At 40.1% G+C, this 25,746-nt stretch overlaps 2 protein-coding genes across 3 annotated transcripts in view; one reads left to right on the forward strand and one right to left on the reverse strand.

Annotated features, from left to right (window-relative positions):
* Positions 1-2,411: 2,411 nt before the first annotated feature.
* On the reverse strand, positions 2,412-16,381 carry blnk (B cell linker). 2 transcript variants are annotated; one of them, XM_079729710.1, is made up of 23 exons: positions 16,277-16,381; positions 15,962-16,024; positions 12,791-12,837; positions 11,028-11,093; positions 9,362-9,408; positions 8,448-8,482; positions 8,099-8,204; positions 7,550-7,656; positions 7,241-7,310; positions 7,088-7,144; positions 6,801-6,820; positions 6,680-6,702; positions 6,389-6,404; positions 6,221-6,269; positions 5,992-6,049; positions 5,858-5,885; positions 5,709-5,736; positions 5,527-5,602; positions 5,347-5,381; positions 5,162-5,214; positions 4,965-5,048; positions 4,668-4,823; positions 2,412-4,358 (listed from the first exon to the last, which is right to left on the reverse strand). In XM_079729710.1, the coding sequence occupies exons 1-23, from the start codon at positions 16,343-16,345 to the stop codon at positions 4,242-4,244; spliced, it is 1,410 nt and encodes a 469-aa protein (XP_079585836.1). In that variant the 5' UTR covers positions 16,346-16,381; the 3' UTR covers positions 2,412-4,241. The 2 variants fall into 2 exon arrangements, with proteins under 2 accessions (XP_079585836.1, XP_079585837.1); XM_079729711.1 differs by lacking the exons at positions 12,791-12,837; positions 15,962-16,024; positions 16,277-16,381 and adding an exon at positions 11,547-11,669.
* A 2,290-nt stretch (positions 16,382-18,671) lies between these two features.
* The window catches only part of dntt (deoxynucleotidyltransferase, terminal), a gene marked incomplete at both ends in the record, with an annotated part of 60,777 nt that continues 53,702 nt past the window's right edge, over positions 18,672-25,746 (forward strand). Inside the window, 2 exons of the mRNA XM_079730846.1 lie at positions 18,672-18,871; positions 21,912-22,086. Of these exons, the coding sequence (XP_079586972.1) occupies positions 18,672-18,871; positions 21,912-22,086 (375 nt within the window). The remainder of the gene's footprint in view (positions 18,872-21,911; positions 22,087-25,746) is intronic.

The raw sequence follows: 25,746 nt of genomic DNA on the forward strand, positions 1-25,746 counted from the left end.
TGGATGCGCTGCAAGGGTTTAATCGCAGAGGCAGGGAGTCCAGCCAACAGTCTTGGCGGACAGCTAATGTCCGCCAAGACTGTCTGAAAGCACAGCAGGAATCGCTGATTAACCCGAAATGAATATGGGAATATCTGTCGAATATCCAACAACAAATCTACCACGGTGTTACTGTTTGATGAAATAACAGACTTGTAAGCTCAGCCTACGTATGTCCGGAGCATAAGTAGGCCTACAACAATCCACCGGTTTCAAACCACAAGATGGCAGTATATCCTTGAAAGTGTGTGTGTTTGTGTGTGTGTGAGAGAGATGGGGGATTCATTAATTAGCCACTATTTAGTTTAAAGTATGTGAATGTCCCGCATGTATATACTGTGAGAAAGGTATTGAACCCCGACCTCACATGTGGGATGGGACGCACCCAAGGAGTGAACTTTTTGAAAGCAGGAGGAGGCTCAGAGAGTTTAAGGATAATGCTGTTGCTTAATTTAAATTTCCAAAAACGTGCAAAAGGCAAACAAAAGAATACAGCCCCTCCTCAAGCTGTTGCATCTCAAATGCCCGCCCCAACTTACACCATGTCTCCCCATTAAGTAGGCCTAACAATCAGAGGCTGATTGGGAAAGCCCACTGGGATAGGTGAGAAATCAATACAACCACGATCAATCAAACGCCACAGAACAATAGCTCAAACACTATATATTCATTAAACGATGCATACAAATATATATACACACACAACACAATCTTAAATAAATCACACCAACCATAAAAACGACACTCAGAAGCACAAACGCTACCTCACCAACCCCGCCATTAGCAAACCAAATGAACTGTCCCGGAACAGAAAATAAAGCCCTGGTTCCCATGCGGCATGCGTTCCCCATGGACCAGTTTGCCGGGACGGACAGGGAGAAGGGTAGTTGAACTGTGAGCGTTGTGTTGTGACAGGCAAATTAATGTATGGTTAACTGTGTGAATTATGTATCATGTAAATAAATGAAGTGGATTAAACTGGTGTGTGGTTGTTGTTTGTAGTGTGGTGCTATGTGTTTATGCACAGGTAAACGGGGCTAAATGGTAGGATCTGGGGAAATGCGACCCTCGCTTTTCACATATACAATAAATAAAGTACAAAAATCACATTTCATAATTCCTCATATTGGTAAGTTATGTTCCTAATGAGGCAACTGTAGTTTGTTAATGAAAGAAAAAATGTTACGTTGTTATGTTAAAGTATACAAAAAAGAGCACTAAATGATGTATTTCCCATTCTATTCATTGCTACGTGTTACTCCTTACTCTATTGAAACAAATCCATCTTAGCGTGACACTGTTGGGAAGAGGAGCTGGAAATACAGACGTGTATGAATACAGTATGGATTTGGTTCAGTAGAATAAGGCCTACTGGGACTATTGAAAAGTTGGGGTTGAAATTAGAAAAGCCTCAATATTTAATGTGATTGAAGTGCCCGAGTTTAACCACCTTCGAACATTATAATGTAGCCTGATAAGTGGTTTAAAACAATCTAAACGTAACTCCTTGAATGGGGCACCGTTACATTACAACACAACACATCCATAAATCAGCTCCTCACTCCCGCAACACACCTCCTGAAACCCTCCCCTGCCTCCCAGTCAAACAGTGCATCGACTTCAAACCGCTTCTTACAAGTCAGCTCTCCACCACCTGGCATCTTCCTCTCTGATCTCTCCTTCCACCCACCCGGGCCCTCCCATCTGCAGATGCCAACCACCCAGGCCCCCTCCCCCCTGTCCTGCTCCAGGTCTTCCCTCAGAACCCGTCCCTTCAAACATGCGCCTTTTAATGTAGACATGTTTTTGTCTTTGTGCCACAATTTTCAATCTCTTATTCAAAAGAAATGTCATACTGCTTTTTACGATGTCTTTATTATGTGATATTATTCTTGCTGTAAAGTGTCCTTAATACTTTGGTACAGTATTAAAAAAAGCGCTATGCAAAATAAGAGTTTTATTATATATTATTATTAATTATATTATTAAAGGGGGCATATCATACCACCAGGTGTGAGTGTGATTAGCCATTACAAGCCGTTTTCAAAATGTGCAGCATTGTGACATCACACGTGGGCGTGTCCATCTAGATGTGTGACGGATAGATGGACACGGCAACCTGTGATGTCACAATGCTGCACATTTTCAAACCTGCTTGAAATGGCTAATCACACTCACACCTGGCGGTATGAGATGTCTCCTTTAAGTTACATCAAAGTAAATGGCAAAAACAAAAATATATGAATCAACAAAAGATTCCACTCAAACACTAAACAGGCAGTGTTTAATCCATCAATTGATTAAATTACCACAATAGGTACATTTTCAAGCATGCATTAATATAACTATAAACCTTTTAAACCGTTGGAACCTAATGTTAACTATAATCCAAGTATATAAGAATAGAGGGCTTCCACGCAAGTTATGTATTGTCATAGGACTACTCCATGACCTTATAGCTAAGAAGAGTAGGCCACAGGTAGAGAGATACAGTAGGAAGTATAGCACAAATAGAGGCACTATTGTTTCTCAAATAAGATTCAAAGAAACCCGTCGTGCGAGTTCGGCACATATCCTCTTTCTTCCCGTTTTTCACAGTCCTGAAGATGACTTTGTATTTGTATAATTGTGTGGGAGAGCGTAAATCTCAGGAACGTATGGTGGAGAGGCCTAGAAGATTACCCTGTCCCAAATGGTGTATAGGTGTATGTCCCAAGGGAGGACCGGATGTGGGTTAGGGTAGCTGCGGAGTGTGTTATCAGAGCCAGATCAGTCAATGACCCTGAACCAAAGTGTGTAAACCAAAGCCGTGCAGCCTGGTAAAGCTACAATTTTATTGAGGAAAAGGCACGGTTCAGTATCATATTACCCCATGGTATTACATTTTTTAATAAATATAAATGATTCTGGGTTTGTATCTCCCCCCATGGCTGCTGTGTGACTATATAGGGCATCCTTGAGCAAGATGCCCAACTGCTCCTGAGTGACTAAATGGTCATCATAATATTTACAGCACAGCTATGTACATTATAGCAAAGCTAGTCGAGTAGCTATGTTTAGGAAGGCTGGTGAACAAAGACATTGTGTGGGCATGTGTCCGTTCAGGACTACAATATGATTCGTAGGGGCAATTCACTTCTCACTCAATGTACAGAATAACAGGAGAACTTTCATATGTCACACATTGCTCGGTGCACAAGGAACACAACTCTTTGTTGGACATCAAGTCCAACAAATATTTCCTGTCTTTTCGAAGAAAACTTTTTTTTGTTTTGTTTTCAGGATACGACAGTCCCTCCAGAAAAACGTGATTATGCGATCGCATAATTCAACACATAATCATCCAAAGTTCGCATATTCATGCGGGGGCCGCATTTTTTCAAATATGCCGCACTTTCACTGACATGAGTGTTGCAATATGAGTAATATTGACAGCTCATATGCATTAGTTGCGTGGGAGTGTTAATCCTTAATGATTAGTCTTAAGTAAAGCTTACCACAGCCCTGCTGCAAGGCATGTGTATCACAAGAACTTCTTGGTCATCCGCTGCCACTGCAAAGATCCATTATGAATACACACACACGCACACGCACACACACACATTTATATAATCAGTAATCTTATGCTTTTCTCTTTCCGCATTTATCACACACCCAAACACGTATACCCACATACACAGGCCCATAGGTGAACAGCTGAGAGGGAACGAATGCTGTCTGGGCCTTGTCATTGTGTGCATGGAAAGAATAAAATCAACCCTAGGTATTCACAGCCCAGCGCCGACCCCGGCGACCTCAGTATCAATCAGTTAAGGAGAAGGTGCTATTTATGTTTGATTCTGAACATTAGTGTTTAGCTTCTCAAATAGAATTTTTAACGAGACACATCGGCCATAGAGCATCTATATCAAACTCGACAGCTGGTTATCGGTTCCCTTTGATTTGAGGAACGAGTTCCTGGTTTCTTGCAGTCTTGAGCAGCAATTGAAACTACACATTCGCTGCTGTTCTTTCAGTGGAAATCAAACAAGTATAGCCTGATGATTATGAATCCATTTCTTGCCAAATGTTCCTACATCGGCCGCGTCAGGAGTTTTGCCCACAATATAGCTCTGTGAACAGCGGTCTGATACAGCTGAGTGGATGAAGATGCCGCTGATGACCGTGGGCCAGTCTTGTGTGTGGACTAACGGTGAGATGACTTAAGGCCTCACTGCATGCTGCAGTTTAGTGGTGTCCCTGGTGTTACTCTGGCTGTCAATCAGCACCAGAGGGTTCTTAAGGTGGTTCTCGATGATGCTGGAGATGCTGGAGAAATGCTAGAAGGGAGGGAGGAGCCATGTTAGATCCAAGATGATGATAGATTAAAGAAAATGTATCTGGCCGGCGATTCCAGATGACTTTCTTTCACAATGTTGTGGCAGTTACGCGGTAGTTATGATATGTGCATCAGACCATTTTATGGGCAGTGATCCCAAAAACATTTTTGTTTTGTTTCAAACATAGTTATATGATATTTTATAGACAGTATATATATACGCCCCTTGTTTCACCTTAACTTAAAAACAAAACAACCCAATATGAACGACTTCCAAGCATGGAGGAACATGTCATCTCATGCGCTATACCTCCTCTCCTTTCTTCTCCCGTCCGAGTGCGTATTGCTGCGTGGCTTGGATGAACCGCACGGGGATGTTGTACACCTTGCCATTGTAGAGCACCGCCAACGTGTAGGGCTGCTCCACGTCCTGCCCAGAACTGTTCCTCACTAAAAAGGAGCCATCCTGACGTAGAAAGGGAACACAGACACCTTGAATAACCACTTACTGGCTTGTTCATGGCCTCTTATGAGGGAATGTTGTTAAAAAACTGCATGACTGACTTCAGATCAGTATCACTGATCTTTTATAATATGGTTTTCTGACCCTGTTGGATTGAATCAGGACCTCTTCAGCAGCCTTGCGGTCGCACGTGTTGGCGTACCAGGGTTGTCTGTAAATGTCTGACTCCTATGAATAGAAATAAATACATTAACATTATTTAAAAAAATCTCTTCCCTATACCCTGATTGTATCGTGAAACCATCAGGTTGTCATGCAAAGGGAGTTGAGAAATGAATAACCTTGTCCATGTCCTGCAATCCATTTTCAACCATTGAGCTCAGTTCGGCTTGTCCTAAGATGGCAGAGAAACAAGTCAAGAGTATGCTCTCCACTCCGACAGTCAAAGGTGGGTTTTTGGCTCTCAGTTTCATGACCAGGAGATTTGGAGGAGTTTGTTGACCGTACACGAGGAGTTCTTACTTACTTTGGGGGTTCAACATCTGTTGATGAAAAGGAATCCTGCAGTGTGGGGAAGGGGACAGTTTGTGAAGGTTCAGCCTCAAAACTATCCAACTATGTCGACCAGGACACTAGCTGTAATACAATCTCAATTTGATTAGTGAGTTTATAGAGATTTGCGGTAATATAACTTGAATCCGCTCACATTGGTCTTCTGAAATCAGCAGTGAACGGCTTATGAGGCTGTGGCGGGTCACTGTTAATCATGGGCAGTGTTTGGCCTGTAGGGAGGTAGAAATACTTTGGTTGAGACTTCTACGGTAGCCCTTGAGGGATAAAGTATAGTCATATACTTCAATGGTAAATTCTAATGGTTTGTGGACTTACTTTGAGGTTCTTGGTGTTTAATTTGCTTCTATATGTAAAGGGAATACATACATAATGTCATACACATTCATACATAGAGTAATACACACATAATCTCACACACGCAACATGTCCTTATAGTGATTTCATGTCATGAAAACGTAACTAACCGTTCTTGGAACTGTTTTTGGTGGTTTTCTAAAATAAGGAGAGATTAAATGTGATTAACAATGAATCAAGCCTTTACTTAACATCTTAACAAAGGAAAAATATTGTTTGTCATTCACAGATACAAAAACCGTACTCTCTGAGCAATGGTTTTGGCGGTAGAGGCAGGTCCCTCTCGGCCCTTAGACCTTGACCTAGATGCAATCAAACAATCAACAAATCAAAAACGTCATAAACTGAAATTTGATTACAGGAATTTCATTTGAATATCACTTATTCGCTTTTGTTAATATTGAAGCTTTTCCTTTTTTACATTGAATATTGATGAGTATCAATATTGCAGGTTGATTTAGTTTAACGCTTACTATGATCAGGGTCACAAACTTCATACGTGTCCTGAGATGATTCAGGGATCTGGATAAAGAGAAAAGGAAACAACAATCATCAATATCATCATCTTGTATTCCAACGAGAATTAATTACATATATACAGACTTAAAGGTTAGCAGGATTTGTCAGTTAATCTTGCTTACCTGAGGTCTGATGAGTCTGGTGAAGGAAAAATAGACAATGTTGTTCCGGTGATACAAAAACACACAATAGGCTGTGTTTATTGTTGGAAGATGAATGTAAATTGACTCTGGTATTGCTACTAGCCTATCTGGGTCTGACTATTGGTGTCATTGAATGTGTTGGTGTCTTTAGGCCGAATCTGTCATGTAGTCACAAGAATAATGTCTCAGGTGGATGGATTTCCAAATACAAAATGTCAAGATATGAATGGAATAGCAACAATATAAATCATAAATGCATGTGAAACTAACCTGCTTCCTGGTGGAATATTCTCCTTTAAGATGGGAAAGCATAGAACCAGATGTCAGTTCCAATGTTATTTTTGTGTTCTTACCAATGTGTATTAATATCATTATTTTAAACTGGACCTACCTCTGGGACTTCATATACATCTAAAACAGAATCGAGGACAAAGTTAGAAACTCAGTTTCCCAAGTCTTTCTTAGTTTTCTTCAAAGCTCATGAATCATTGCATGTTCATGTTCATGATTGCCGAAAGTTTAACTCTTTATTTTTTAATAAATGCTCTCCCACATTGTAGTGTATGTAGTAGTTGCATTTCTGGAAGTTTCTCTACAGTCAACATTATTATTGTGCAGGATCCCCCCATATTAGCTGTTCTGAGTGATAGCTTGGTTTTGACTGGAAATGCGACTTACCAGGATCACATGGGAGTTTCCATAGGGTTTTTGACACCATAGGGCTGCTATTTACACCTGTGACATGTATTAGAGGTTTTAAGATTCTTATTGTTATTCTCCTCGTGATGCAGAACCATTTTCATCAAAGGGACACACACTAATAATTCTTACTAAGTGGGGGGGTCTCTCTTGGCTCTATGTAGTCGTCTCGCTCACCCAGCTCTGGATCGATGTAATCGTCCTACAACAAAACAGCACATGAATGAGTCATAAACCCCTCGACCCCTGATGGTGTGAATATGATAGCCCCTTGCCTGCTTCAGTGTATCTTTAAAAACAAACAACAAAGAAAGAAGGAGGCAAAAGCATCTGTACAGATCTAATGGTTCACAAAGAGAATCCATAACAGAAACGTATGTACAAATGTATTGCCTATATGGTGAAACACCACCACCACCACAACTCTAAATCAAGCGTCACCTCATCACTGGGCTGCCGTGGCTTTGGGGGCAGTGGTTTGTTGGTCTTGGCTGGGGGCCGGGGTATCCTGGGTAGAGGATCGCATCGACTCTCGCTTCGGCACCTGTCTAGAAAAGAGAAGCAGAAGCGAGGTATGAGGCGTTTGGCTAATTCACCAGTGTGGAGCCCCACATCATGCTCTAGTTTTCTACAGCGTAAAGTCAGCAATCTGTGGTGTAGCGATTACAAAAAATGAAGGTCCATATTTGACAAGAAAAGCGTGATGAAGTAGCGAGGGCGATATAGGGAGCTGGTCCAGCTGCTAGCGCGTGGCTCATTCCCAACCGCGCTGCTAGCCAGAAGGCACTAAGGAGCTGGGGGGAGGCACCGCTTATGTTCACTTTATATTTACTTTACTTCTGTGTTTTGAAGTTATTGAGAAGGTATGTTAAGCAAAGAACACAATATAATGATGTTTCAAGAAATAAAAGCAGCCGGATTGTTGTGCTCATTGACATGAGGCCTTTTTGGGCTGGTTAGCCGACCTACTGCCCAGGTGGAGCTACTCACCGACGTACTCATCCCTGGAGAAGGGCAAGGAGGACGAGGGGGTGAAGACTCTGTGAGCAGGGGGAGGCTCATAGGCACCGCCCTCTTCCTCGTATTCACCACTCTCCTTCGTCAATAGGAAGATAGATATATTGATTATGTAACACTTTTCAATATTCTGTTTTTACTACTACTACTAGGCCTACTTATAAGGATTATTATAATGACAGTTATAATGTTTAATAACAAGAATAAGAATCATTCTTCTTATTAACAATTAATAAGAAGAATCATACTCCTTATTAACAATTAATAAGAGAAGCACTTGTAGTATTTGCAAAATGATTTAGAAATGTTGAGCATTACGTACTTCAGACCATCTCTCAATGTCGTCCACATGTTCCCCTGGAAGCCCAAAAAGGTGAATAATGTTAACACATCATTCATCTTTCTGATGTGCATTAATAAATCTGTAGTAAACAGTGAATTCCTTATTTATTAAGCATTGTTCCATGAATACTCTATAGTCAGATTATCATAATCATTGATAAATTATTATTAAGACAATTAGATACCTTTCCATAAGATCAGTTATAAAGCTCAAGTGAATGATTAACAAACTATTTACAATGTGTTAATAATGCTTTTCAAAACTTAATGCTTAGTGATTCATTAAATTCATGATGAGTTTAGTATTTTGTGTGAGCTTATCCAAAGTGAGGACTATCTATGCCTTACTAAGCATTTATAAATGATAATTAAAGGCTGGTTTTATCAATGCATTATAGCATTAGGTAAAAACTAACTAAAAACTAACTTAATGGTTAAGCATTATTAACAAATCAACATCATTTGTAAATCATCCATATACACTTTAGAATTGATCTACTGAACCATTTTCTCATTATATTAGAAATGATGTATAAGTGATTATGAATTGCTTACTAATGAGGATTAATGTAGGAACAATCCTTTATAAATGTTAAATTCTATATTTACTACTACTTATTAATGCTGCAGTTATTTCAAAGTGCTACCAGATTATTTTACATGTCAATATATTTTCTTTCCTATGCTCAGAGCAGTAAATTATTTGAACTCTTTGTAAATATTTGCTAGAATCAACTGAGGGGGCCATATATTCATTAGTGGGTCAGTCTCAATGTGGAAGATATTTCCAGGATGATATTTTCTATTCCACTGATAATTGATAATAAACATGCTAAAATACCGTAATAACTCAAATTAAATGTAAATTCTGTGCAATATATGGGCTGTTGGTACCTTGGTAATCTCTTTCTGGGACTTTTGGGCCTGGTTTGACTTTGAGTCTAAAGGGGAAAATATAATTTGGTTAACATCCTTTTCTTTTACACATATCATTTAATGCATATTTCACTTGGCGGTCTTAGCATGTGTACTATATTGATAGTTTCAATGTCTTCCTTTTTTTTAGAAAGGAAAGCGAGAAAGCAGCCAGCTGTTAAGGTTCTTCAATGATTCTTTCTGTGTCTATTTTCAACTTAAATGAAAGAGGAATTGGCCTCTTCAGATACACATGGGTGCACCCATGTGTAATATTAGTTTTTGGAGGGGGTGGTTGGAAAAGAAAATCAGCGAACATTGTGTTAAATCACTATTTAAGTGGGCTACCAATACAATACAATACAATAGAATTGTAATACAAAGGCACTATGGTTTCCCTCATTTACAGTGGCGACGAGCATACACAATAAACACAATTACAAGGATAACATATAAAAATTACGCTAAAATATATCTATTAAGTATATACAATACAAAAAGAGCAAGAATTAAATAGGATGAAATACTAAATGAGAATGAAATCAGCTAAACAATTACAGTGGGATATGTGTACAATTCAGAAATCATAGATTATAATAAATCATACGTAGGGAGAGCAGTCATTTTTAAGTTGCTCTGCAGAGCATTCCATGAGTTAGGAGCAGTGAATGAAAAGACAGTCATTCCTAAACTGGATTGAGCTCAGGGAACCTTTATGAGGAGCAGCTCACTGGACCAGGTACAATAGGTGTTTGAGTCCCATTCGAGCATGTTCAACATGTAGGGTGACTTTTTCCCAATGAAAGCTTTAAATATATATATATAAAAACAGTGTTTCTCACGTCACATTAAAAAATAAGGCAAATCAACCTTTTCCTACAAGGTGCAGTGATGGGTTCTAAAGCAGTGACCTGTAATGAATCTAAGAGCTGAATGATATACTGAATCCAAAGGTTTTAGGGTAGAAGCAGACGCATGCTTATAAACTACATCCCCATAGTCCAGCACTGATAAAAACACTGCTTCAATTATCGTTTTTCTACATACCATTTGGAAGCTGGTTCTATTCCTTTATAAAATCAAATTTTCTGACGTAATTTGCAAACAAGTTCATCAATATGAGATTTAAAGGTGAGTTTTCCATCAAGCTAGATGCCTAGATATTTGTATTCAGAGACTTTTTCAATTATAGACTCACTGATAGTGGAAATGCATAGACTATTGTGACCGATATCTCTTGTCCTTGAGAACAACATTAATTTTGTTTTGGTCTGATTAAGAACCAGCTTTGGTTATGGGGAAGAAATCAGATTGGACATTACCTGGTTTCACACATTGAAATCGGTCAGTCAGATAGGTAATTACTGAACCAGTTACATGCATTTTCAGTAAGACCAATGCTATCAATTTATCTAACTATAAAGAATGGTCGACCGTATTAAAAGCTGTACTAATATCATAAACAGGGCAGCACAGTGTTTTCCATTATCTAAGGCAGAGACAATAATATTAGTGACCAGAGTGATTGCAGAGATAGTACTATGATTTGCTCTAAAACCAGATTCGTGTACGGACAAAATAGAGTGATTTGAAAGGAAACATTTGAGTTGGCGGTTAATAATAAGAATTAACAGAAAAATCTCACCTTCTCAATTTGTTAAGGATGCTGCCTTCATTCTTATTGATGTCCTGGACGATTTTCTGGAGTTGCCTAAAGAAAACCAACATATAATTGATCTTCATTGTTATCCACTCCTAGCTATAAAACGGACAAGAACATAGCCGCACCGGCGCCCGCACTAAAAGTTAGCTGGGCATGAGAAATAAGTAGTCTACGATCTCCCACTCCACGTTGGCAGCAGCAGCTTCCCCGATCATGACCAGTTTGCCTTTATGCTACACTTTAATTCCAAGCTTGTTTAGAAACGTCTTCTAACCATGGTAAACAGTGTTTTTTTGGTTGAATCAATAGGTGGTTTAACATGAGGACAAAGCAAAAGATATCAAACATTACATTTGTGTTTTATTTTGAATATTACAATTTCCACTGAATTTCAAGCGATCTATGGTGTTATTGTTGTCGTCAAACGTTTTCTATAAACTGTCAATCAATCAACCAATTAAGGAATCGGAGCTAGAACCAAAATAAGGTTCATATTCTTACCGAAGTTTTGCAGTAGCAGGAGCAGCGAATCTACTGAATTGTTCCATACTTATTCATTACTTCAGCCGTTACGTACTGGTTAAAACATGTCTCCAAGCGTACGAGTTAGCTGCATGAAGACAGTCATTGCGTTGGCATATAGTAGGGAGGGATTCATTCAAACCATTGCTGTAAGAATCCTCACTTCTGCTTTCCACGCCTGCAATTCTCCCACAATCACGCACGCGCGCGCGCGCGCGCGCACACACACACACACACACACACCCACACACACACACACACACACACACACACACACGACGCATACCTCCTACAAACATCCTTTCTGACACTCCCCCTACAAGTTCTAAAATAAGACAATGATTATTTGGTCAAGCAAAACCTCTTTCTGACCAATCATGTTGGGTCTAATTTATTTTGTGTGTATGTGTGTGTTATGTGTGTGAGTGGCAACTATGAAGATGAAGTAATTGTAACCTGAAATTGCGTAAATATCCATGACCACAGACAGACAGACAGACAGACAGACAGACAGACAGACAGAGAGAGACGCAAGAGGATTCCTTCACGCTGAAGGTACCAGGAAGGACTCAAACAAACAAAGTTAAAACTTGTAATTTAAGGCAATAATACAAAGAAATGCATTGCTCACCTGTTCTCCAGAAATAGATTCATTGTGAAAGGGAGGCTTTTATATTTATTCATGGAGATTTTTTTTTAACTTAAAACTTTCCCAAACCTTGCTCCCTATAATGTTCGATATTGTACAGTGCACCTATAGAGCTGTATTGCTGTCAAGTTAGATACAGTCATACTGGATATATGCATCACAGGCTGACTTTTATGGGAAGTTTTATAGATGTGTACATTGATGTTATGTAACCATAGAGATGATGTTTAAGTCGAATCTCTCTCTGCAACTTCCTGATTACAAGAGTTTACGGTCGGAACTGACAGGATAAAAGGGAACTTGCGAGAATATAGCCTACATGGAAAGTCAACAGGGTTGCTGCTGATGACCTACTTAATATTAGTTACATATCAGCCATGACTGGTTAGGAATGTAAATGCAACAGTTTAACACTTTACGAAGAATGCAGTCCCGTTTGTAGACACACGTAACATTTGCGTCCACATTTCTGGTCTGTGTTCAATAAAGCGCTAACATATATATTAACATAAAATAAAAGGCCTACTGGATTAGCTTTTGAACATAACAAGAGAGGGGGTGAATAGGTCCTTACGGTTGTTGGACGAGGCTGAACTTGCTGATGTCACTGTGGGACAGAGTCTGTAAAAAAAGTGAGAAACGGAGAATTCAACAGCGACATATCATAAATACAAACTACAACAGGAGGAAATAATGAAAACTTTTAAGTACAACATCTGTTAATAGCCACAAGATGGCAGTATATCCAGGAGAGTATGTTCGATGCAAGCGTGTGTGTGTGTGTGTATTAGATATAGAATTTAATTATAGACCCCACAACTTGGGGTCTATATTTAATAAAAAACGTGTTCATATTTGTTCATACATATCTTATTTAATCAACAACTATTTAGTTTAAAGTATGTTACGGAAAATATATGCAATAATACAATAATCACAATTCATAGTTCCTCGTTTTGGTTACAGTAGTTATGTTTTCAAATGAGGAAACTGGTTTGTAAAGTAAAGAAAAATGATTACCATAAAATATGCAAAAAATACCTCTAAATTATGTATTTCCCTTTCCATTCATAATTCATTGCTTCAGGTCACCTCTTACTCTGTTCCCTTCCCTAAAAAAAAACGGATCCATATTTATGCTAATCTATTTTTTATGCAACTTATCCTAATCAATATATAATAGTAGATCATGAACATATGTTCATTAGATCATTAGATCCACCTTTCCTCTGTGTGTGTGTAGGGACCTGGTATGCAACGTTTGGTGGATGGTACAGTATCAGCAACACGTCAGCAAAACGCCAACGTCATAGGCCAGCACTGTTTGCGAATGAATCATTAGAAAAAAAATCAATGAGTCACAGGACTTGACATGAAATCGGCTTTACCCCGTTTCATAGAGCACCCCCCCCCCACCACAGACAGAGCATGCTTGATCCTGGTGCTGGGTTACAGCGGAAGGGCGAGAAAAAACATCTGTTTCAAATCAGACATAGCTTTTTGACACTGAATATATTATCAGGTAGCTTGCCCCATTGTCTGCCTCCCTGCCTGAATAATTTATGGCTAGTGTCTCTGCCAGCTCAAATGAGACGCCGCACCCACATCTTCAGGTGTAAAGGGAAAAATCCGCTAAAAATAAACGTCCCTCCTACTCCGTCATAACACATCAGACATTTCAATATAATAACACCAACACCAGAATGATGAATGAGGAATGAATGACACGAAATGAATCAAGAAATGCAAGGTATTCTTGTCATTGTGATATTTGATCTATGATCCCTTATTATTATTAAAAATTATAACAAAACAAAAAAAATCGGCGTGTCACCAAGCAGATCTGTTCCCGCTCACTGGTTAACAGGATGAATCATCGCCTTAGTGAGCAGACGGTTCATTCAGAGTCTCTGAGATATGAGTAGTCAAGGAGCAGTGGACTGGACTCTAGCCATCCATATAGAGAGCACCCAGTGTCTGTGTCATGTAACTTAGCAACCCTGTTCAGGGCCTGTGTTGTTTTGTAGGCTGCAGCTCGTGGTAAAGGAATGGGGACAGATGGAAATGGAAATTGTTAGTGTCTCGGTCATAATGGTCAAGAGTTTTTTTATTGACCCTTGACAATGTTTTGATTTGTTAAGCCCACACTGGAATATATTGTTGTTTCATATTTTTATGGTTACCAAGTGTAACCTTTTTTTATATGCTCTTGTGTGGGCAGCTTGAATGCTGTATAGTGCTTTTTGATTGAAACTTAATTTCATATAAGTGAGTTTATTTTGCATTCAGCTGATGAGTACAGACCAAATCCAGCACTATAAACATAACACTCAATTCATGCAGCAGTTCTTGACTTCCACGCTCACAGTGAGGTCAGAGGTTAAATCCAGGTCCCTCACTTCCCATAACCACCTTTTCAGATTCTGACTCCAACCTGCTTACTGACTTTTAGAGTACAATGAATGCACATAAATCCTGCCCAGTCTAATAAATAAAACATAAAAACTTGATATATAACCCGAAGAAGGGCATCAAAGTCCTCTTACTGCTTGCTAATAGTCATACTGCAGGGAGAGCTAAAGCCATGACGGACCAAGTCGGAGTTGGAGAGAGAGTTCACGAGCTAATACTCTGAATCATAAAGCACCAAAGGCAGTTTGATCCACTGTTGTGGTCCATGCTCTGACCTGAACACACCAGAAACCCACAGAGGTAAAATCTCAGGTAAGTTTACCCCATCACCCCATCGCCGTGTTGCATCAGTGCAAGTCAGTTGGCAATGCAATCGATCGATCCGAGGACATATGCACCCATGTATTTATTTTTCTTTCCTGATCGTCTTTAACGATGCAGACTTCAAAGTCAATCCGATGCAATTTAAATCACTTGAATTGATTTTGGTCTAAAAAACCTTGACCAAAAGCCGGAGCCGAGCCAAATCGACAGATAGACAGGGAGCAGGAAGAAGCAGGCTATAGGGGCGAGGGAGACAAGATGAGGTGGGCATTGAATTGTAAATGATTTTGCAGCTTATCTGAATTGCATGGCTCTTATTAAGTAAAGCTCATGGCTATGATATCGCTACTAAAACGAGAGCACGCCTAGGGTCAATGAATTATGAATAGTAAAAGCGGAGCGCTGTTTTCCTCACGCAACACCACGAGTCCTGTTTTTAAAGTTCATCACACACGACACCCCCAGCTTGAATTAATCCTGTCAGAGGCTGATACAAATGAAACAGCCGAGGCAACCAGAAACAACAACAGCGACGGCAAAACATGAACGTGAACGGATGAGACGACAGGCGCTCTAATCGCATCTGAACAGGGGTTTGGGGTTTGGGATGGTTGCTGGCTGGTTGCTGGCAGACAAGTGGGCCATTCATCTATCTTGTTTCTCTCTGTCTTCTATGCCCAATATCAAATCCAACATGGTTCACTTTAATTTATGGAACCTTTTCACAGTGCTCCAATCAGAGCGTGGAAGAAGAGGTCAGAGCACAGGGGTTCGGAAAGCAGAAGAAACAAACTTCCTCATTAGCAGCAGCCCATATTTAAATATCAATTGCACAAGCCTGGGATCTAACGGAAGGTCTGACAAAATCCTCCCTGAACATTTTCTGTGATCACCTCCTTGGCCAATTCAGTTTTTCTGAATACATTTTTAATATTGCAAATAACATTTTCTTCCTTGTAGAACATAACTACCACAGGAACAGTTGGTTGACAGTCATATGAGAACTTACCAGGAGTCTATGCCCATTAATTTTAAATATGTTGACGGTCTCAGCACATTCTGGCATTTGTTTCTGAATGGAGCATAAACACAACAAACAAACCAAAGATTATAAGCATTCAAATCACTTTAGATAAAGAGATGTGCCATGTGATGTGTGTGCAAACAATAAGAATAATTCATGTATGTGTATGTTGATGAAGTACATTAACCACATACGCATTCCCTTCTGGAAATGTGGATCTGTATCAATTTGGTGTCACATACGCAAAACAAAAATAACATTAACATTTCTTTAAAGATCCCCGGCCGTCTTTCAACCTACCTTGCACATGAAGCGGGCCACCTGCTCGGGGCTCCAGCACTCACACTCCTCTTTAGATGGCAGGTTCATGTCCGTCCCTCTCTGCTCTTCATGTATTAGCAGGAGGGTAATTGAAACTGATGTTTGAAACTGTGGTTGCAGAACCTTATGTATCAAAGAATGGTCCTGAAAAGGGAAATGGAGACTTCCTTAAACTTGAAAAAAAAAGAAAGTTAATAATTTGCCAGAAGTTGTTTAACTTCTTTCACACATCATTAAACAGATCAGGAACAGTGCAGTATTGTATTAATGCATGGTATTCAATTTGTCATATTACACATAAACTAGCTGAACATCTGTGGTTAACCCTGATTTAAGCAGATTGTTTTAATAAAGAAATAAATCCGTCCATATTTTCTTTTCCTCAGGGGGAATGGTGACAGCTTTTTTGGTGAAGTAAATAATTGTTACAGTAAAATCAAGCAATGGTTTTGAATGCTGTAACAGAGTGCACTACAGTGGTTGATTTCACAGCCACATGTAAAGACTCAATCCCAGTTTGTTGTGATCTTGTACCCATCCACTGGCCCATCTGCTGTCCCTAATTGGTGGTATTATATAGGTAATTCTAATGAACACATCGAGATAGTGACACAAAGTACAGAGGGGGGCTTTTATTTTCGGAACCTGAAAGTTCCACCATTGAGAGAGGAAGCAAGTTTGGTCTGACAAGATGAGTCACGTTTAGTTGGACATGACTACAATTATTACCGGACAACACCCATCGTTTGCCATACTGAGACCACACACAAGGGGTGTGGTCTCAGTATGTTAGATTGCGATTAATATATTTACAGGACCAGACATTCTGTCGCTGTGATTCGGATTAGAAATCCAAGTTAATTCATAGATTCTCTCTTTGACAAACCAAAGGACTCTGTTACCATTGGCCTCAGTGTTTGAAGCTCTTGTTTCTTCCTCTCATTCTGGACCTGAGCCAAGCCACAGCATGTTGAACACTTTGAGTGATTAGATAGAACTGGGGTTGGTGTGGGAGGTGGCGTGGTGGCACTATTATTCTCAACATTTGTACTGTGGTTTGATCAGAAGACCCCAGTGAAGACAAAGTGCACAGATATATTGTGCATAGCAAGGGTCAGATACTCCCTGATAACTGTGCGGAAATGTACTAAAGGGTTGCTCATTGTAGCTAACAAGAAACCTATATCCGCCTCCTGTACACCCTCCTCGCACCTATAATATCAAGCAAAGTCCTAACTGAGGATAATTACCTGCAGTGTGTTGACCTTTCTTCTACATGGTATTCTGGGAGAAAGGTCACTTGCTCATCCCACTGTTCATCAGGGAAAAGTCCCACAATGCAATGCATGTAAATGAGTCGGTGGAAGGCAGGTACAAATGATCCAAACAGATTGAACTGCCTGGCAGCCTGTGTCCCTGACAGCTACTGCTAAACACCTCTTTTTATGAGCTGGAAGAAAAACACGATCTGGCCTATTCAGTGGCATGTGTGTCCACGTGTGGCTGTGCGCTTGCGCAAGCCTATATAGGTGTCTCTTAGGGAATGGGCCCTCAAAGGCTCTCTTCATTTAGGACAGCGGACTAATTAAAGCCTGGTTGCAGATGGCAGGCAGACCTGGCGTGGACATAATGAGAATGGGAGGGATGGAGGGAGGGGGATAGAGAGGGAAGGATAGAGAGAGAGCTGTGGGGTTGTTTTCTGAGGTGATTACGGTCCCTGGAGAAAGGCCCTCAACCTCAGTTGTTTTAGATCAACAACAACCTGCAAACTTGGATGGGCTCTGTTTGAGGCACATCCAGCCATCCTTGAATTGCTGATTCCTCTTGTGTCCCATCTTGTCATTTGTTATTGACCCTTTGCGGAGGGTCAATGCTTCATTCATGATGAAATTTAGGAGAGAGATTTACAATATATTCATAACCTTTGCTAGGATTAGTTAAGGATTTAAAATATTATATGTATATTTTATACATATATATAATATAATATATATATATAATGTGTACTACAAATATTTGTTTTAGTGCACAGACTGGAGCCTACCATGCTTACTATTTCTAAAGCATTATTCTGCTGTACTACTTCGCACTCCATTTCATCTTGGCAGTTGATCTGTTTGGCAAACACCAAATCCTGAGCACCTGTTGCCAGCGTATTTTCCTGTCTGCAAGGGATCCTCACCAATTCTATGCCAACTGTCATCAAGTCTTGGGCAAAATAAATCAACAACTGGTACCTTGCCAAACTGGGTGTTTTCTTTTGATAGAAGCATATAAAAGGGACGCACAAGGAATACAGAAAAACATCAACATATCCCGAGTTACAAGAACTGGATAATTGTAACGTTGACCTTGAGCGCTTGAGGTTATAGAGATGCTACACGCTACGATGCTACCTCCGATGCGGAAAAGACAAAGGCGCACAGAGGGCACAGAGGGTCCGAGATACGGTGTGGAGGTGAAGTTTCCAGATGTGCGGCTGTACCTGGTGGAGAAGAAGATGGGGGCCACCAGGAGGGGTTTCCTGGCCCAGCTGGCAAGGGCCAAGGGGTTCCTGGTGGAAGACGTCCTCAGGTTGGGAATATTGCTGAACTCTCTGGATGTCCATTTTACCTTACAGGCGACATTTAACTTACAACAAGAGAACACGTCAAAATATAAATCAGATCACTTTTGGAAAAGTCAGAGAATGGTCAATCTACTATATCGTTTTTTCCTCCCCTGCATATTAACTATATTTTCTCCCAGGCTTACAGTGACCTATAGCTGACTAGGTTTTTTCCCCTCCCTTCTTATAGATTTAATAACTTCTAGTGAATAGTATTTCAGTCCAGGAGCTTACAGGAGTTTCACTCTTGGGACGGGAAATTAAGGAGAGAATCCAATGTGACACAATAATGTATTCTGTCTGGCAGGCCAGTCCTCCCAAGATCAGGGGCCGCTTATTAAAAAGACAATTTGACACAGTTTGGGTAATTGGATGCAAATAGAAAATACATTTTCCGTCTTTTAGCACTTATCTCTCCAGAAGAACTCATTAGGGGTTTATACGTGCAAATAGAAGGCATCATCAGAGATGATAACACTGAATGATTTAGAAAATCATTCATTTTTTTTTCAGGATTTTATCTGTTATGTTTAGATAATATATATAAAATCCCAATAAAGGATGGGTAATTAAAGGGTAGCTGTCATGGCCGAACAAATTTGTCAGAGTAATTTGAATGTATAATTTGAATGTATTTTAAATTATAGAAATATAAATCCCTGTGCTGAAGGGGCATCGATGTGAAGCCTGAGAGGTGGTTCATCTGACCACATTGAGACATTCATGCGACGCGTGAAGCCGCCAAGCGTGTCTATATATGAGAGAGAGAGAGAGAGAGAGAGTGTGTGTGAGTGTGTTTGTGTAATTTGGGTGCATGTTTCCAGATGAATAACATAAACACGTGTCTTGTTGTACTGGATATGCGTGTTTATGTATACTTGCATGTCCATGTGTGTGCGTGTCTTCATGTGCCAGTGTGCGCCAGCTTGGCCATGGCAGCATTCCCAGAAACACAGCTTGAGCTCTCTTACGGTTACACTTGGTGTGACATAAGAGTTTGAAACCAACGACAGGAAGTTGAGCATGCCTGCCTCAAACTGTCATTAATTCTGCACACTGACAAAGCTGATATCAGCTGCAGTTTGTCAACACCCCCCCCCCCCCCCCCCCCCCCCACACCACCCTGATATGGGTGACAGTCAAGTGTATGTGGCATTTATGTTCACGCATGAATAAGATGCATGGACACAAACATACACAAAATTCGAATTAAAACTTATCATTGTCAGACGTTCTTGTTGGTGATACCATGAGACTATGTGTGGGGAATTGTGATGAATGAATCACCATGTCATATCACAGCTTAGCTCAAGTTAGCTGAACAGGGTTTAACATGCATAGGTAAATGTAATGCCAGTCTCATAATAGATCACCTAGTGCTGTGGCATTTTTTCCTTTTGTCACTGCTGCTGTAGTTATTATTAGTAGAAAAACTTCCCAAATCGCAAATCCATTAACATTAGAATATTGGGCTGCCATTTCCCCAGGAAAGGGATATTATGTCTATTTAATTTGGTTGAAGATCAGAAAGAAAAATGTACGGCAGATATAAAGATTGATAGATGAAAGATCAAAGTCGAATCATTTCCCCCTGTCCTGGCTGGCTCTAAGCTTAAATAAAGCTACAATCTGGTGCCAAACTGCATGAGATCTCATTTACATGTCATATATATTGGCCGATACCAAACTTTTGAACAAACGGATCGCTTCATTGTCGTCCTCATTCTGGATGGCTCCAACAAACTGCTCTACGTCTATGCAGAGTTGACGTTAATTCGCATCGTAAATTATTCACCATGGGTGGACAAGTATTTGAAAAAAATAACATCTCCGATGGGGGGGTAAAAAAAAAGGCAATTAATTGCAGAATACATTTCAGCTTCATTAATTGTCGCACTATTTGTAATGATGCTTGAAAGACTCGCAGTCCATACATTATGTGGCACCTGTAGTAGAAGTTGTCAACCCCAAACAATTATGCCACAAGATAGTTTTTCCAGTGACATCAGCCAATCAGGGATACATTGTTAAAGGGGACATATTATACCACCAGGTGTGAGTGTGATTAGCCTTACAAGTTGTTTAGAAAATCTGCCCCATATGACATCACTAGTGGGCGTGTCCACCTAGATCTGTGCTGGATAGATCTAGGTGGACACGCCCACTTGTGATGTCATATGGGGCAGATTTTCAAAACGGCTTGTAAGGCTTATCACACTCACACCTGGTGGTATAATATGTCCCCTTTAAGATTAAGGAAGTTCACAGGTGTCTCCTGTGTCTCTAAAAACAACATCATGGTGTAAGAATACATTTTGAATATTATAGTGTATTTATCTATGCCGTAGCAGAGGTATCGAGAACTAATTAAGTCAATCTTTAAAAACAGACTATGCTATTAATGGAGCAAGTTATAGGGTTACAGTGTTTATCTTACAACTGATGTGGAAGAGGCCAATAGTTATATGCCACTGGATTGATTGCCGACGTATGCAAATACCCTTTGGTGGGTGGGTGGTTGGTGCTGACAAAAGCTATGTTTAGGTATTACGTACGCAAAGGTTAGGTTAATGAATTACTACATTAAAGATGAAGACATAGATGACCTACTGTAGGCTAGCAGGTGACAAATGCGCAGCCGCTGTGCCTTTCCTGAGCATATCTGCTAATACATGGACAACTAATTTATTTTTAAATTATGCATACATCAGTTTGGTAATCACTACATATAAGATAGAGATACAGATGACCTACAAATGCCAAGCCTTTCTTGCATTCCTGGAGCCTTTGCTAATACATGGACCATTCATATATATTTTTTAATATGCATAATGTCACTGTTTGGTAAAGGTGTTCTTTTTTTAATTGCGACAATTTATATAATTCCAATAAAAGATCACTCTTCCTGCAAACTTGCAAAAAATGTATATTCACGAATAAAGCGAATATTAATACGAGAAAACCTAAACATTGTTTTGACGTCATTGTGTTTCTCCCTGCACACAGTGACCGGGTCACTCATGTGGTGTCCGAACAGAACCAGGCAGAAGAGCTGTGGCAGTGGCTGAGGGGGCTGGCTCTGAGTAACTTGCCCACACTGCATGTGTTGGACATCGGCTGGTTCACCGACAGCATGAGAGAGGGGAGGCCTGTCACTCTGGAAGCCAGGCATCGCATACAGGTGACTCACTTCCACAGACATCACTCTTTTATATTATATATTAGTATACATGGAGGTCTACATCTAGACCTCCACGGGGCTTAAGCTAAACAACAACTAACTCACTTACTAACTCTCCTCTTGCGTTAAGCCAACATTTTTAACCAAATCGATAAAAAGTAATCAATAAAGCTGTGTTGATGGCCTTAACAGCGCTTACAGTCATTTTCCACAATTGAAGACTCAGGATTTAATTACAGGTCTACGATTACTGCACTTTATAGGCCTATTGGTTTATTTTTTCTGTAATGTGTATATTTCTTTTCTTTATTTTTCTAAAAGAAGATATCTTACAGTATAAATAAAGGGCCAAATAGTATTATTTCATGGTAGGCCGGACATTCATGTTAGGGCAAGGCAAGGAAATGGAGCATTTTTTGTCAAAAGGAGCCTACCCATGGTTTATAATTTCAACCTGTCTAAACTGAAAACTATGACCAAAGACGATGGAAAACAAACTGTGCATGTGTATCGGCCGTACCAGGGTTGGAGGGCAAAGTTGGCCTTTCCCGTATACCAGTGGCGGCTGGTGGTTTTTAAAGTGAGGGAGGAAGGACTGCGCGCTTGGTTGCCATTGGCATACATGCACTGTTAGTGGCTTATGTTGGCATAAGTATGTGGACTCAAGTTGTTGCAGGGTATTTTGGTGAACTACAAAATAGCAGGGAGGGATAATTATGTGAATAAAATTGATACCAATCCACCAGTGGCAGCGTTGTACTTTGAAAGCTGGTGGGCAGCATTTCTTGGACTACAAGGGCAGAAGGAAAGGATGCAAAGCCAATGAGTCAAATCAGGCCTACTCTTGAATGGTAAGACTAAATAAAAAAATCTGGGCCTATCATTGGGCCTAATTTGCCCTCAATGACTGAAGGGTTAATTGTCAATAGTTATTCTCAATAGGCGATAGGGGGTGCTAATGTCCCTTTACCCAGGGAAACGAAGATTACATATACAAAGGCATTATAGTAGTCATATTTAAGGGCATTAATTCATTACAGTAGTCTGGGCAATCTACATTTTTTATTCTCAACAATGTTAAGGAGGATCTTCCTCCCCCTCCTCACTGGACATATGTGAATACGGGGCAGGTCCATACCCAAATATGTGCTATGTGAGTTGATAATAAATACGTAACTGTGTGTATCTTTCCCTGCCTGAATCAGAGCAGTGACCATTGCTGCAGAATTTTGTTTTTTCAACTGAGTCCCGTTCAGTTACGACAGGGCTTCAGTGCAGCCTAAAGGCTTCGAAGACACACGACTTCCCTAGTATGAGAGTGCTTCCAAATGTTTGAGTACTTTTCGAACATTTGGAAACTTTTGAGGAAATTGCATGGCAGGAGTAGTGCCATTCACCCAGATTGATAGAACACATATGCTATAATTGCCGATGGATGGCCAGAAATGGAAAAACCTTAATACCTGTTCCGTTTTGTTAAAATATATATTATTATTAAAACCAGTTGTTTAACGTTTAATTGCTTTGTACTATTGAAATCCAAGTTCTGCAAAATTATTACCAGAAAATTATATTTCTGGTAATAATAATATTTATTTTAGCAAAACAGAACCAGTAGCAAGGCTTTTTCCATTTCTGGCTAGAAATCGGAAAACCTTGCTACCAGTTCCGTTTTAAAACCTTGCTACCTGTTCCGTTTTGTTAAAATAAATAGTTGTTTTTTCAATTTAATTGCTGTGTACTATTGAATCCAAGTTCTGCAAAAGTTTTTGGTTTCTAAGTTTTCTTTTTGTGTGTGTGAATCATTCTAATTCTAATAATAATTCTCTTTCATTATTATCTATTTAACTAAATTCCCCACCTAGTGGCAGCCAGCAGTATAACCAGTGTGGGTATTCTGAGCAAAAGTCTTACTTCTGTGCAAATAATTTAACCGCACCAAGCCTACTGTATAGGGTATGTATATGTTTGTATTGGATTTGTTTTATTTATGTCTGGTTATATTGTATATGTAGGCCTATGGTATTTGTATGCATGTGTATATCATATGTGTGTTCAGTTTATGTGTAAGTATGTATGGTATCCATGGCACTGCAAACCGTACAAGATGTTTTTCCCCCAATCCTGCATATGTGATGTAACCCAAAATTGTATGGATGGTGTTGTGTGCTAAACGTATGTTGATTGCTTTCCCTGGTTCACCTTTGCAGGAGTGAGTGTTGAGATTTTAGATGTAAGATATAGAACAGGTGAACACCAAATCTCATATTGCAACATTTTTGAGTTTTGACCCATAAAAGTAATGCAGGAATAATAAGCTATTTTCCTACAGGGACTGTTATTTATTTTTCTGTAGGTTTGCTATCGAGCAAATTGGAATCTGAAAATTATATCACTATGCAGTAATGAAAGCTTCAAGGCTAGGTTATGAGAAAAACATAGAGGCTTTATCAGGTTATTACTATAATCCCCTATCCCTGGCATCATCTAGTCTTGTGTCATGACATCACTGGTGAATTTATCATGGAAACGCGGCCACTAGTTCACTTCCTTATTCCTTGTGGTAAAATGAACCTACAGATGTACAATACAGTCAAGTGTAAATAAGATACATGAGAAAACATGAAAGGCGATGAAAGGGCTAAAAGGATGAATAATACAACATTCATGTCATTTATTGCACCAATGTCATAATGACCCTGTCATAGCATGTGTTAAATATTACCCAGCTCAGTTGGATTCCTAGAAGATGAGTCTGTTCAGCCAGAATCAAGAATTCAGCCTATTTTTGACAAAGGATGGTGCCAAAAAGGCCTGCTGCGTAGTGTGATTGGCTCACAGCAAGACATTCTAGGGTTAAACATTAAAGATCCAGCTCAAGCATTTCTGTGTGGAAATAGCATGTTGGAGCATGTGTGGGTGGGTGCCCTGGTACTACTAAGACCAAACAGGATGCATAGCAAGTGCTGTACATAAAGTGCATTTTTTTATCACCATGTCTAACCAGGACCAAACACCAAAGGGGCGCTAGAGACACAATGCTTATGCATGCTCTTAAATCCCTGAGATCGTACATTACACCGGGAGAGAGAGAGAGAGAGAGAGAGAGGGAGAGGGAGAGGGAGAGGGAGAGAGAGAGATGAATGATGACAGAGGGACAGCTAGAGGGAGAGGGAAAAAGAAGGGGAAGAGGAAAAGAGAGAATGAGAGGGGGAGAGGGGGACGGAGACTAATAATGAGATAGAGGGGAAGGGATAAAGAGATAATGAGAGATAGAGAGGCGAAGGGATAAAGAGATAATGAGAGAGGAAGGCGAAGGGATAAAGAGATAATGAGAGATAGAGGGGAAGGGATAAAGAGATAATAAGAGAGAGAGAGGCGACGGGATAAAGAGATAATGAGAGAGAGAGGCGACGGGATAAAGAGATACTGAGAGAGATCAAGGGGAGTGGAGGGCTAAGTAGGGGTGTGTGTGGGAGGGTGCCGGTGTCACCCCGTCTCTGCCTCCACCCTCAACTTTAATCATGATCAAGCCTCCTGACAGGGGCTGCTAAAAAAACACACTCCGCTTTTAACTTTCCCTCCGCATCTGCTCACAATGTTGTGTTGGCTTGCAGCTGGCTGACACTGTGTTAGCCCCACCACAGCGAACACACATGC

The sequence above is a fragment of the Pollachius pollachius genome, assembly GCF_949987615.1.
Source record: "Pollachius pollachius genome assembly, chromosome: 2".
Lineage (NCBI taxonomy): Eukaryota > Metazoa > Chordata > Actinopteri > Gadiformes > Gadidae > Pollachius > Pollachius pollachius.